The sequence below is a fragment of the Vulpes lagopus genome, chromosome 23 (assembly GCF_018345385.1).
Source record: "Vulpes lagopus strain Blue_001 chromosome 23, ASM1834538v1, whole genome shotgun sequence".
NCBI classification, from domain to species: Eukaryota; Metazoa; Chordata; class Mammalia; order Carnivora; family Canidae; genus Vulpes; species Vulpes lagopus.
The window spans coordinates 18,380,613-18,393,497 of NC_054846.1; the positions used below are offsets into that span (position 1 = coordinate 18,380,613).

The 12,885-nt window shown below is 37.5% G+C and overlaps 1 protein-coding gene across 2 annotated transcripts in view; it reads right to left on the reverse strand.

Moving 5' to 3' along the window:
- Positions 1-256: 256 nt before the first annotated feature.
- EDNRA (endothelin receptor type A) overlaps positions 257-12,885 on the reverse strand; it is a 56,796-nt gene continuing 44,167 nt past the window's right edge. For both annotated transcript variants that reach the window (XM_041738505.1, XM_041738506.1), the window contains exons 5-8: positions 8,892-9,044; positions 4,834-4,967; positions 4,299-4,407; positions 257-2,615 (exon numbers count right to left, since the gene is read on the reverse strand). In XM_041738505.1, the coding sequence (XP_041594439.1) occupies positions 2,475-2,615; positions 4,299-4,407; positions 4,834-4,967; positions 8,892-9,044 (537 nt within the window). In that variant the 3' untranslated portion in view covers positions 257-2,474. The remainder of the gene's footprint in view (positions 2,616-4,298; positions 4,408-4,833; positions 4,968-8,891; positions 9,045-12,885) is intronic.

A 12,885-nucleotide genomic window follows, 5' to 3' on the forward strand; every position in this document is an offset into this window, starting at 1 on the left:
TTGCTGTGTCCCCAATACCTAGAAGAATGGTGCAAAGCAGATGCTTAGTAAAATATACTGGAAAGGTGAATTAAGGAATGAATGAAAGCGTTAAGTGTTCAGTATAACAAAGTAGGTTGAGAATAGAATACAGTTAGGAAGTATCTGTTTGAAAGTAAAATTGCTTGCTGGGCTCTTACTAGGGAGAGGTTAGCAATAGGCATCACATAATCAACATTTCCTGTGTAGAACTATGTAAAAATGAAGAGACACTTGCAAGGCTTCTGTAAACTTTTATTTCATACTTATGGGCCACTGCCAATGCAGGGGCCTTGGCTTCTGGCTCACTTCTACAGATTTACTTGGAAAGATGTGATAAAGGCAGAAATTGGAAATAATCCTTTTATAAACCATGGCTACTTACTGGTCCATAAACAAAATGTGCATTGAAGCCTGTGTGTTATTCAGAAACCTATGGCTTTCTGAACTTGTAAAATGTATTTTTCATATGCAGGAGACAAACTATCTTAAAAAAGAAGACAATTGTCTAAACAAAATGATGTGAACTATGGCTTAATATTATAGGTATATATCATTGTACGTGATGCACCAGTTAAGTTATGGTATTCAACTGCTAACACGTAAAGGAGCCCTGCAATTGGATCAACTGGAACCTGATATCACTTATATGTGACCATGCTAAAATATAGCCTAACAAATCAGCTTAGCTAATGTATCATTAGCAATCTTTCTGGTGAAGTCTGATAGGAAACATCAGACCTCTTGTCAGTCTCGTCAGCATATTGAGTTGAGGGACTAGGACAATATAATACTTCAACATTTAATGACTTTTGCTCTAGCACAGGAAAAAGTACAACCCCAAATGCTGTTTTATCAGACCAACCAACCAACCAGCTAAATAAACACTATTGTTAACCCATGGCTTATCCCATTCATGTTGCCTCCCATAGTCCATTTGTAATGGTGACATGTTCACAGGAATTATGAACACAGATTAAAACTGACTAAGGCCAGTTGTCCTGATAAACAACCACTTTAGAGTGTATGCTGTGGTACGACTACAGGGCATTATTATTAGATTATATTAAGTCCATACATACCATCACACCCATGCATCTATCACACACACAGGTACATTCCATAAAGACAATTACAGAAAAATTGGCTAAAAGAAATGTACAGTTGTTTATATATATTTATATACACACAGTTAAAGGTTTTCTGCTGTACTCACAGTCTGTAAACATCTTGGAACATGCCCAGCAAAAGTCATTGTGGGCCCTTTGAAATGGAGACCATGTGAGGAGTGGGGGTGGGAGAGGTGCTTAGAGTCATACTGGAAACCCAGAGAAGTGAAGAACTGTAAATTCATGGTGGCATTTGGGAGTAATTTTATCTCACTGACATGATAAACTCAGCTGGCCACTTTGAAATTGTTTCTTATATGGAAAAGGAAATGACCAAAAAAGTCTTAACGACAGCTAACATTTTAAGAGAAATCAAAAGAATATGAAATGATATGTATAACGTATATATGTGTGTACATATATACATACATGTATTTGTACATATATATATGCATATACACACATACATGATAGTATTACAAAAAAAAACTCAATGAAAATTTCCAAATCTAGAAAGTATTTAGTCTTTTTATACTAGGTGTAAGTTACATGTCAATACATTCCACTGAAGTCTTGGGTATAGTTGAATGATACTTACATTTAAATTTTGGTGCCTGATACTGATTTTACATAAAATATCTAACTACATTAAAAAAGATTGGGCTTGTGAAAAATAGAACTATCTGATTCAAGCATTATTTTAAAATTTAACATAAAAATATGTTCCAGATCTCTATAATGAAACACTATTACAAAAGAAAATACAGGTTCTTAAAAATTCTTTGAATGGCAGCTATTAAACTGCCACATGTGGATACGAGTATGTTCTTTAAGTGCCTGTATTTGTTGCAGCTTGAGAACTGATGTTTTAAAAATAAAGTGACATGAAAAACATTAACGTAATTGCTCATGCTACCGTGTCTGGCCAATAAAACAACATAGAAAACCTTGTCATAATCCCTAAATTTTCATGGTGACCAGTTCCCGTTGAACATTCTACAGAACTGCCATGGAAGCTGTTATGTACTCAAAGACTCTATTTTCATCCAAAACTAGTAAATATCCTTCTGATTTAATCGACCAGTCTTCTTTCCCCTACCAACTCCCACCATTTTTTAGTGTTGAATATAACATGAAGACTATGTAAATTAGATAAATTAAAGTAGTAAGATTCATTGAATTTGTGACTATAAACTGGTCCACCCTCCGATGTTTTGGAAAGAATTTTTCTGGGGTAGGGGTTGAGTCACGGGAGGACTGGAGAAAAGATTTCTGGAAACACAGTTGCTGTGTGATTTTTTCTCCAATAGAATTTGAAGGAATATTGATTAATGTTTCTTAAGATGTCTAGTTTATACTGTCCTTATGGCTGCTCCTCTCTGTGTTGTGGTTGTTTTGTTCATGGTTCTTCCATTGTATGCTTGTTCCATTCATGGGGACCGAGGTCATCAGACTTTTGGACTGGTAACAGCAACAGCAGAGGCAAGACTGGAAGAAGGAACAGATTCTAAATAAAGGAACCTACCAACCCATTTGGCTCCTGCCAACAAAATCTGAGGACAGAATGTGAACCTGAATGGTAATCTAAAGTATGGAGCCTGTATTCTCTAGGTAGAAGTTAAACTGTCCATTCTAGTGATGAGAAATAGATGCCTTATTTCTTGTTATTTATTCACCAAATCAAAGTAGAAGGGAAGGCACTGTTGGCCCAAGGGAGCATGTCCTATAACTTGGGGTGGTCATGCGTGGAGAAGGGTCCAGAGGGGCCTGGCATTTCTGCAGTGTGCATCAACTATGTGGCTCTCTGCATTGGGCAGCTCATCTGATGCTCGTTAGGTGGTAGGTGCTATTTTCCTCATTTTATTAATGAGGACAGGAAGTCTTAGAGGGCAAATAGGCAAAATTGGAATTAGATTCCAGGACCCTCTAGATTAAGCTCTGTTCTCCTGCATATGCTGCCTTTGAATGAAGATCAAAAGATATGTTTAATTTCTGAGAGTTTGTACCTTGATTTTCCCTTCCCCTGTAATTAATATGTAAATTAAATAAAATGATATTAACTCCAGATTATATGATTATGACCGGCATTTTAGTCAACCCTTCTTTGGGCAGAATCTTTGTTAGAGTACATCATGACTTGTAAACATTATCACGTAGACTTCAAAAGGGTAACAACTATAACTTCCATACCAAGATTCATTGATTTGTAAGATTTTTAGCTAATATACTGTCTCCTTCTAGATAGTCAGTTCCATGAGGGCAGCCACTGTGTTTTTCCTCTCTTCTCTATCCCTCATAATAATAATAGTAAACTCATACTGAGAGCTTAGTATTGTCTCAAGTGCTTAACATACATTAACCCATTGAATCCTACCTATTACATACAGTGATTGTCTGATCTTACAGATGATCAAACTGAGGAGCCTGGAGGGATACCAACTGGACCCGGGTTAGGCAGTGAGTACAGAGCTGTGATGTAAATCAAGATTGGTTGCTTCTAGATCCTGCATCCTTGACCTCTATACTATAATTCCTATTATGTGCCGTAAATTGAAGTGAAACATCCTGGCCAAATATAACAAAATCCAGTTAGGATTAACTCCATAATCATCCCAGGAACTGGAAAGTTGATACTTCAGGAAGAAGTACATGGAGCTTCTAAGGGACATGGTTGGTTTAGCTGTAAGGAAGTTTGAAGAACAGAAGGAAACTGATTTTAAATGAAAATACATTATTTCAGATTGCCAGGGCTATCAGCATTTACTTTCCTTGAAGAGGCTATTATTAAATATACTATTGTTTAGAAAGATCTCTTTTTAATGACACACTTTATGTTTTGTTGAGACTGTGGTTAAAGTCTAAGATAATGTGAGGCATGACCAGGTTGTATGTATTCTCTGGAGCCTGGACTCCATAGTTGAGCACTTCTTTTTAAAGCAGCGTACTAAATTAACATAGTTCTTTTTATTGAACCTCTAAATATTGTGTTGTCTGAATTGGTATTGCTTTTCTGACATTTTTTCTCATAATATAGCTTTATGCTGACAATCTGACCCTCTTTCTGGGTAACAAAATATGATTTTCACTTCTCTACTAGAATTAGCCATGCTCGTTGCCCACTTAATATATTCACTTGGTTGTCCTTAAAAAATATGTGCAAAGCAGTCTTACCTGGAAACAGTTTTTAAATTTCTTGCTTACAAAGTAGAGAGCTATTGGGTTTATACATGAATTCATGGTTGCCAAGTTAATACCGATGTAATCCATCAGCAGCAAGAAACTAGAACAAAAGAAAAGTGTGGAATAATTAGAAGACAATGTTTTTAAATCTGCTAACTAGCATTTATCCCTAGAAGAAGCATTTTACTTGCCCGGGAGCCATTTCTTATAGGTGGCAGTCAGAATTTTTTTAAAGTGCTTGTTTAAGTGGCAGTTTCACTTCTGCAGAACATTTACTGATATTCTTGCCACTTGGTTAGCTCAAACCATCATGCACAGCCTCAGGAGGGGAGCCACAAAATTAAAGATAGGGTTTGCACAAACTTTAGGATCAGTCACAGGCTATGTCAGCTAAAGAAAAATAATCAACTTTGCAGTTTTAATTTTCAGGCCTAATGAGACTGTAGACTTAGGTGGTTTTGTAAAAGTATTATCAGTATGACAATCAGAGAAACTCTGATGTCCTAACAAGTATACAGGACCGTACCTAAGTAATTCACATCGGTTCTTGTCCATCTCATCGTACACGGTTTTCTTCAAAATACGGCTTAAGTGAAGCGGGAACCAGCAAAGAGCAAAAATTACAACCAAGCAGAAAACTGTTTTTGCCACTTCTCGACGCTAAAGGAAAGTGAGAGGGAAAAAAGTACAGTAAGTTTAGTGTTTTTCTACTAGAGGAAAGAACTATACAAAGGAAGTCATAGATAGCAGAGAAAGAATTACTTTATAAAGAGCCAGAGCAGCATGCCTCATGGTGCCTCCATCTCTTCACAATTTGGAGTCCAACTTTCTAATCAAGGAGTTGCTAATGATTCTTTTGGGCAGCTGCCAGGAAGGATGGTGGCCTCAAGCTGGTAATTAGGGTCAGGACAGAAGTTCGAAGTCAGGAAAATGGGAACTGGCTGTTGCTGAGCCAACACTGGGGCTGAGTGTGTGTGTGTGTGTGTGTGTGTGTGTGTGTAAGGAGGAAAGGGGTAGCTAAAAGCCTCAATAATGCATAACTAGCATTAATGACAGCATGGCAGTCAAGGTGACTGAACCTAGCATAATAAAGAATGAACAAATCCACAAAGGTATTTGGAAAACAGAAGTAGAAAATAGAAGAGAAAAAGTCAATAGAATGTGTTTTCTCCATTTCTTGATGTTGAAGAAAGCTAGCATCGGGAGTTTTTTGCTTTTAAAATTCCTTTACTAATGACATGTAGCTTCCAAAGACATCTTGTTTGCAAACAGAGGGATGAGGGTAAAGCATTATCAGCAATGATGATTAGAAGAACTGGGACATGTTGACCCTGGACTGACTTCCATTTGAAGGTTTACGTGCTTGAGAGTTTGTGTAGGACCAGAAAAATCATAGGTTAGGAATTATCTGCAACCAGACCAGTCATTTGTGTGCATCATGCTTGACTACTACAATGCATGCATTTGAAAGCCTAACTAGGAACATAAAATGCAACTTATCTGTAACTGGGATCAGTTAATGTCAAAATAAAATTGATTGAAAACAGGATTTGGAAGGGAAATGCTGGTTCAACCCAAAGCATATAGCATTAAGTATGGGAAGCCTGCAATAAACCCACATGATTAATAGAGCCATTTAAAAAGATTTCAAGGCAGTTGTCACAAATTGCCGCTCTAGCCCAAAGGACTGGATTTTTTATTTTAATCTTTCAGAGTTATTGGGTGGGATAGCTGGGCTATGGCTTTAGAGAACATACAAGCTGAGCAATGATTGAGAAAATAAAGAGTTCCAATCTGTAGGAACAGAGGATCATTTTAAAGGGTCCTTTTGTGCTGAAAGACACTGAAAAGACAATATGACCAGAAAAAGAGAAAAGGAGGGGACTGGGGGAGAGGTGATTCCCCTTGAGTACATCCTCAAAGAGGATGATCCTTCAAAAAGTAATATTAATATGTTGCCATGGTGGTCTGGTATTTGCCTAACCAATATCTATTCTCCTGTTTTCCTTACTATCAGTCAGATCCTTGATTTTGTTACTGCAGCAGGGGAGTTTAGGCTAATCATCTGTGCATGGCCACCTGACAGTCTGACCACTGAGATCAAGCAGAAATTGTTGTGTGAGGTTTCTGGAAAAGCTACTAAACAGTGGAGGATATTCCTCTGATGCACACACACTAATGTGTTCTATATTCTTTCCCTTTTTGCTGCTTGGAAATCTGATATAAAGGTAGAGCTGTAGCTTCTGTCTTCCAAAATTAAAGGACAAGTCAGCAAAACAGCAGAGCCCTAGCTTCTGGGTCCCTTGAGCACTGAACCAGTGACATCTGATTTTTTTTTTGCTGTGAGAGAGAGAAGAAACCTCTACTTGTTTTACTCAATGTTATTTTGGGTTTTCCACTACCAGTATCCAAACACAAACCCTAACTGATAAAAGTTGTTGTCAGAATAATGAAGAGAAATTTGAGATAACCACTCAGAAAGCAAAATGGAGAGCCATATATATAGTCCACATAGAGCTGTATATAGTCCATATATGGTCCATATATACCATATATAGTCCATATATAGTCCATATAGAGCCATATAGTCCAAGGGTGGCAGGGCCTTTCCCTGTGAGCTTAAGTCCCCACAGTCCCAGTGGAAGGCCATCCAGCCAGGCTTGCTCTCCTGCTGTTAGAATCTGTTACAGCTTTGGGTGTGACACTAGGCAATGCCTCATAAGATGAAGACTTCGGTTTTAATCTCCATATCGATAATCAACTGTATAGGGACGCCTGTCCTGTCTATAAGACAGGGTACTTGGAGGAATCAAATAAGCAGATGATATGCTCTTCAGAGACTTAAAAAATGCAATGTAAATGTGAAGCAGCATCCTGTTATTATCGCGACCAGTCCCTATTTAATTATTTTCAGAGCAGGTAACTTTTATAGCTTAAACAGGCTCAATCATGGTACTAATGAAAAATTCAACACTGAAAAACATTAGTTTTATTTTTTGCAAATCTATTCTGACTAATTACCTCCCCTTTAGGAGAGGCAATAATTGCTTGATATATTTCACATCTGGAGCACTTGAAACATTCATGCCTGGACAAAGTCATACTAAATTTTCTCAGTATGATTTTTCAGTTAAATTTTAATAAAAGATAATAGCTACGATTTGTATGGCATGTTAGATTTTACAAAGTACACATATGCACTTAATTCTTTTATTTCTGTGGTAATATCAATTCATATACTATTATGCCCAATTTACAGATAAGAAGCTGAAGCTCAGAAAAATTAGTACAGTATCTGAGAGGAGTCATGATGAAGAATGGTGCTTGTGTATGGCAATTGTATAGGGCAGATTTACAGGTGCCATCAACAACTCATTAACTTTTGGTGTGGTTGTGTGTTCTTATATACTCTGCTGAGACTGAGAACTTACCTGTAGTTCTAGTTTTACCTCTTTGAATTCATACATGTCAAATATTTTCTGGGTACTTACTATGAGTTGGGCTCTAGGCACTAGAGGCACTGTACATGCATTAAGTAATTGGCTTGATGTATTATTTTATACATTTAATTTTGTAAGACTTAAAATTGAACCAATATTTGTACAGAAAGATGCAGGCATTATTATAGACATTTTATGAAGAACTAGAGAGAGAGATTCAGAGAGAGTCAGAGAGGTTCAGAGAGATTCAGAGAGATTCAGAGAGGTTCAGAGAGATTAAGCAATTTGCCCAACATCACAGAGCCAGCAAGTATAAGTGTAAAGATTTTTCCTCTAAAGCCACGGGTGTATCTGTTCTGTTTGCTACTTGGGAGGGGGGTGTGGGAACCAAGATCAGCTTCCTACTGATATGTACAATTTGGGGACTCTCCAAAATTTGACCTCTTTTTCTGTAGTCAATCCCATTTCCTATCATAAGTCTTACCTTAGATGTTTCTCTAATGAGTTTGATCTCTTTTTCCCACTCCCCAAATGCATGGTGCCTATGCCATGTCCTAACTGGACTCTTGTCCACCTGAAATGCCCTGTCTTCTTCTTCCCCATCAAACCCATTTATCCTTTATGAACAGTTCAGTCTCTCTGACAAGTGTCTCTGTGACTTTGTGTTACATTTTCCTTGGTTTTCCACGACATAGGCTACTGTTACCATACCCTGTGATTCTGTTTTCCAATTGTTTCATGTTCGTATTTTATTTGCACAGCAAGACTGCAAAGCCTGCTTGGGGAGAAAGTCATATGCCTCCTTGTATTATGGCACAGTTCCAAGCCCAATTCAATTCACAGACACACAAACACACATGTTTAATATACTCTTGGCAAACTAAGAGAATAGTTGATCTCTATTTAGTCCTGCCTCCAGGGCCACCTGTTAAATAAGCAGGCTCTCCACATTCATAAAAGAAATTTCTAATATTATAACTATAAAGAAAACGGTTATAAGACACTATTTTTATTTTTATTTTTATTTTTATTTTTATTTTTAGGAAACCACACTAAATCTGCCAAACCCAGTATTTAATATGGGCTTTCTGTTGTCTGGGACAAATCAGTCATGGCCAAATTTTCACGATCTTACTAGGTTTACCTGTTTAAGGTGTTCACTGAGTGCAATTCTCAAGCTGCCATTTCTTCTATTTAACATCTCACAGGTCATAAGGGTGTAGAAGATTGCAGTGCACACCAAAGGCATACAGAAATAGAACCCAAAGAGCCACCAGTCCTTTACATCTTGGTAAAACTGTAGGTGAAGAAAAGGGAGAGAAAAGAGGGGCATTATAATCTAAATTTACTGGGCAGTGCCTCTAGTAGCTTCAAAATCTTCATGCTTGCAGGTCTGTTTCTATGTTCACGCTCTCTGGTTGTGGCAAAGGGTTTGCGGGTGATGCTCAAAACTCAGTTAATCTGGAAGCTCCAAAAATTATCCTGGATTTGTAAAAGCACCCAAAGGCATTGCACTTAAAAATAAATTATCCCGACAAAGATACTTTTTATAAACCAAAGCTGGTTTTAATTATACAATGGGAGAGCCCTAATCAAGAAAAAGAATTCCCTTCTAAAACTCATAAAGCAGGATTTTGAGATACACAGAATATGTATTTATCTTTTCTTATTGATGAGCCTCAAAATTTTGCTAGTGCCTGGTTTCCTTTGGACTCTTGTGGTTAAGCGTACTTTCTGTGAATTTTGTTTGGCAATAGCGAAGGTTATGAATGGCTTATCTGTGTAGCTTTGGTAACTGGGAGTTAACCCTTTGCCTGGTATGCCTGCTATGTGACCTCACACCCAGCCAGTTTGAGCCATCAATAACCATGCCCTTTCTCACTCTTTGAATACTTACCACCTGGAAACTATTGAAGCAGAGTATCTTATCTGCAGGCATAGTTAGCATTATCTCCCTGTGGGCAGGATTTGTAAATAGGAGGATTATTCAGTTTTATGTCTTTTTAAAGGAGAAAATTTAGTGCCCTATAAAAATGGAAATTATATCTACATTCTTCCTCCTGCTAAATTAATCACCAACTTAGAAATGCTTTCCTTATGCTTTTTCTCCAGATTGTTTATTTACGAAGGATAATGCAGTCTCCTGTATCATCTCAGTTCCCACAGTAAAAAATAATCATGCTGCTCTGTGAAAAACTGGACAGTTGCTGAATATAGAAAGAGGCCCAGTAGGCTACATTTGTAACATGTCTATTAAAATAATCTATAAATGGTTCCTGAAGAAAAAAAGTTCTAGGCAGAGGTTCTTAACTGCTCTTATGCCATGGATCCCTTTGGATGTCTGGACTGTAATCCTTCCTGCGAATAACACTTCTCTACGCATAAGATAAAATAAGATTACAGTGGTAACCAATTACATTGAAACACAGCTATTGAAATATTAAAAAGAAAATTCTGATATGGTAATATAGGTGTTTATTAACAAATTAAATTAAAAATTTAATGGAGGTTCTAATAACCATCATAAGTTGAAACAATGATGACCATAAATGATATTTCAAGATTATCCGATTTTTGTGATATGAAAATGTCTATTATTTCTATTAGTGGAAACAAAATGGTCCTGTTAAATATGATTGTGGTTTGTTGCCTACATTCATAATAGGAGGAAATGATAAATTTCAGTCAGAAGTTAATGAAAATAAATACATAATTTCTCTTCCATTTAAGTTCATAGACCCCTGAATTCTATTCTAAGGTTAGTGCAGACTACTAAGGGAGTTGGTTTACTCAGATGTGTTCATATAAATTTCCCCGTCTCCGCATCACACTATAGAAAGATTTTAGTACTGAAGTCAAAAACTAAAAACCAAAAAACAGACAAAACCCAACTCTTTCTTTAAGTGCACACAAACACTCCTTTGAGCACTCCCTTCACTTGTACCCCTGTCTTCCAGATGCACTGCTGACCTGGTGTGAATGCCCCAGAAGCAGCTGCAGAGGGCCTGGAAGCTGACCCCTGAGGGGTCTTGCGGGAGTCCCCTGCCCCCTCCACGGCAGAGGCCTGTAGAGAAAGGGGTCACACATTTCTTTTGAACTAATGTCATCAGCCAGGGTATGGAGGGACCTCCCTCTCGTCTGAAGCTAGAGCAAAGATGAGGAGGAAAGAATGGAACACAAACTGGGGAATAAAATGAGGGGAAAAAAAAGAACAGGAGGAGAAAAGAATCTTAAAATTTCTGACTTGAAACTGAGTATGGAAAGTGATCAGTTTAAACTCACACCTTTTACTGAAACCACCTACAGTAGCCAGCCAGCCTTTGCTTGCCCGCTCTGTAAGGGAGACTCAGTTTGCGAAAGAGCCCATTTCAGTTCATCTAGTTTGAATGATTAGTAAGCTCCTTTCCATATTGAGCCTCTTCTCTCCAACACTTCATTTAGTCAGGAGTATCCAGATTGATTATTCTCACTGTCCAAATTCTAATAATCTCCTATTATCTACTTTGTTTTTTTCACTATGGAGATTGACTTAATAAAAAGGTCAGTAGATAAACAGAATACCTTAATTTTAACATTGCCAGTGTGGCAGTTTTCATGAGCACTTTAAATTTTATTTTATTTTTTTAAAAGATTTTATTTGTTTATTCATGAGATAGAGAGAAAGAGAGAGAGAGAGGCAGAGACACAGACAGAGACGCAGGCTCCATGCAGGAAGCCCAATGTGGGACTCGACCCCATGACTCCAGGATCACGCCCTGAGCTGAAGGCACTTAACTACTAAGCCACCAAGCCACCCAGGCATCCCAGCACTTTAAATTTTAAAATACGAATTTCCAAATAGGAAAACTGGTCAAATGTAAAACCACTAATTTTGTGAATTTTCCAAGTTAGGAAAACATACCTGAAAATGTCTGTAAATGATTAAATGTGGAATCTGAGCTGCATGAAACCTACATCAAAGCACTAAATTATGCTGATTTAGGAGAAGTAGTTATCCATTTGGTTTTTCTCCTCAGTCTACATTTGACTAGTTTGGCAAAGGAAATATGCATTTTCAACATGTTTTCCAATACACTTAGTTATATAATTAAACTTTACAGAGAAACATTAAGGTGATCAGGTGTATTAAACAATAACTGATTTTTTAAAACTTATTTATTCATAGAGACAGAGAGAGAGAGAGAGAGAGAGAGCAGGCACCATGCAGAGAGCCTGATGTGGGACTGGATACAGGGTCTCCAGGATCATGCCCTGGGCTGCAGGCAGCGCTAAACCGCTGTGCCACCAGGGCTGCCCAAACAATAGCTGATTTTGTTAAACTAAAACACCTTTTAAAAAGTTCTGCAAATTTATATTATTTGTATATTACATGTAGAATTTGTACTACTATAAGTACATGTAATTATGGCTTCCTACTTAAAGTTAATAAATCTATCTTCTAAAAAATGTGAGCAATGTGCATTTCATCAAGTAACATAAAATACATATCAGCATACCTGCCGGATGGAAATTGTTGTGCTGATTTATTTATTATTTATTTATTTATTTATTTATTTATTTAAATTTAATTTTATTAAAAAATTTTTTTTACAGATTTTATTTATTTATTCACGATAGACATAAAGAGAGAGAGAGAGAGAGAGAGAGAGAGAGAGAGAGGCAAAGACACAGGCAGAGGGAGAAGGGAGAAGCAGGCTCCATGCCAGGAGGCCGATGTGTGACTCGATCCTGGGACTCCAGGATTGTGCTCTGGGCCAAAGGCAGGCGCCAAACTGCTGAGCCACCCAGGGATCCCCTGTACTATTTATTATAAAAACAAATAGCACATCTATCTTTTTTTCTGAGTAAGTTTGTTTCAGTATATGTGCTATTGAAGTGAACACTGAGTAGCTTGTTTCAGATTCTGAGTTGTTTGATGTAGAACAACAATTGTGTCTACAATTGTGCTATAAAAGTGAAAAATAGTTTTCTTTTTTTTAAGATATTATCTATTTATCCATAAGAGACATACAGAGAGATGCAGAGACAGGCAGGGGGAGAAGCAGGCTTTCTGCAGGGAGTGTGATGCAGAACTCGATCCTGGGACCCTGGGATGACGACCTGAGCCAGAGGCAGATGCCGAACCACTGAGCCACCCA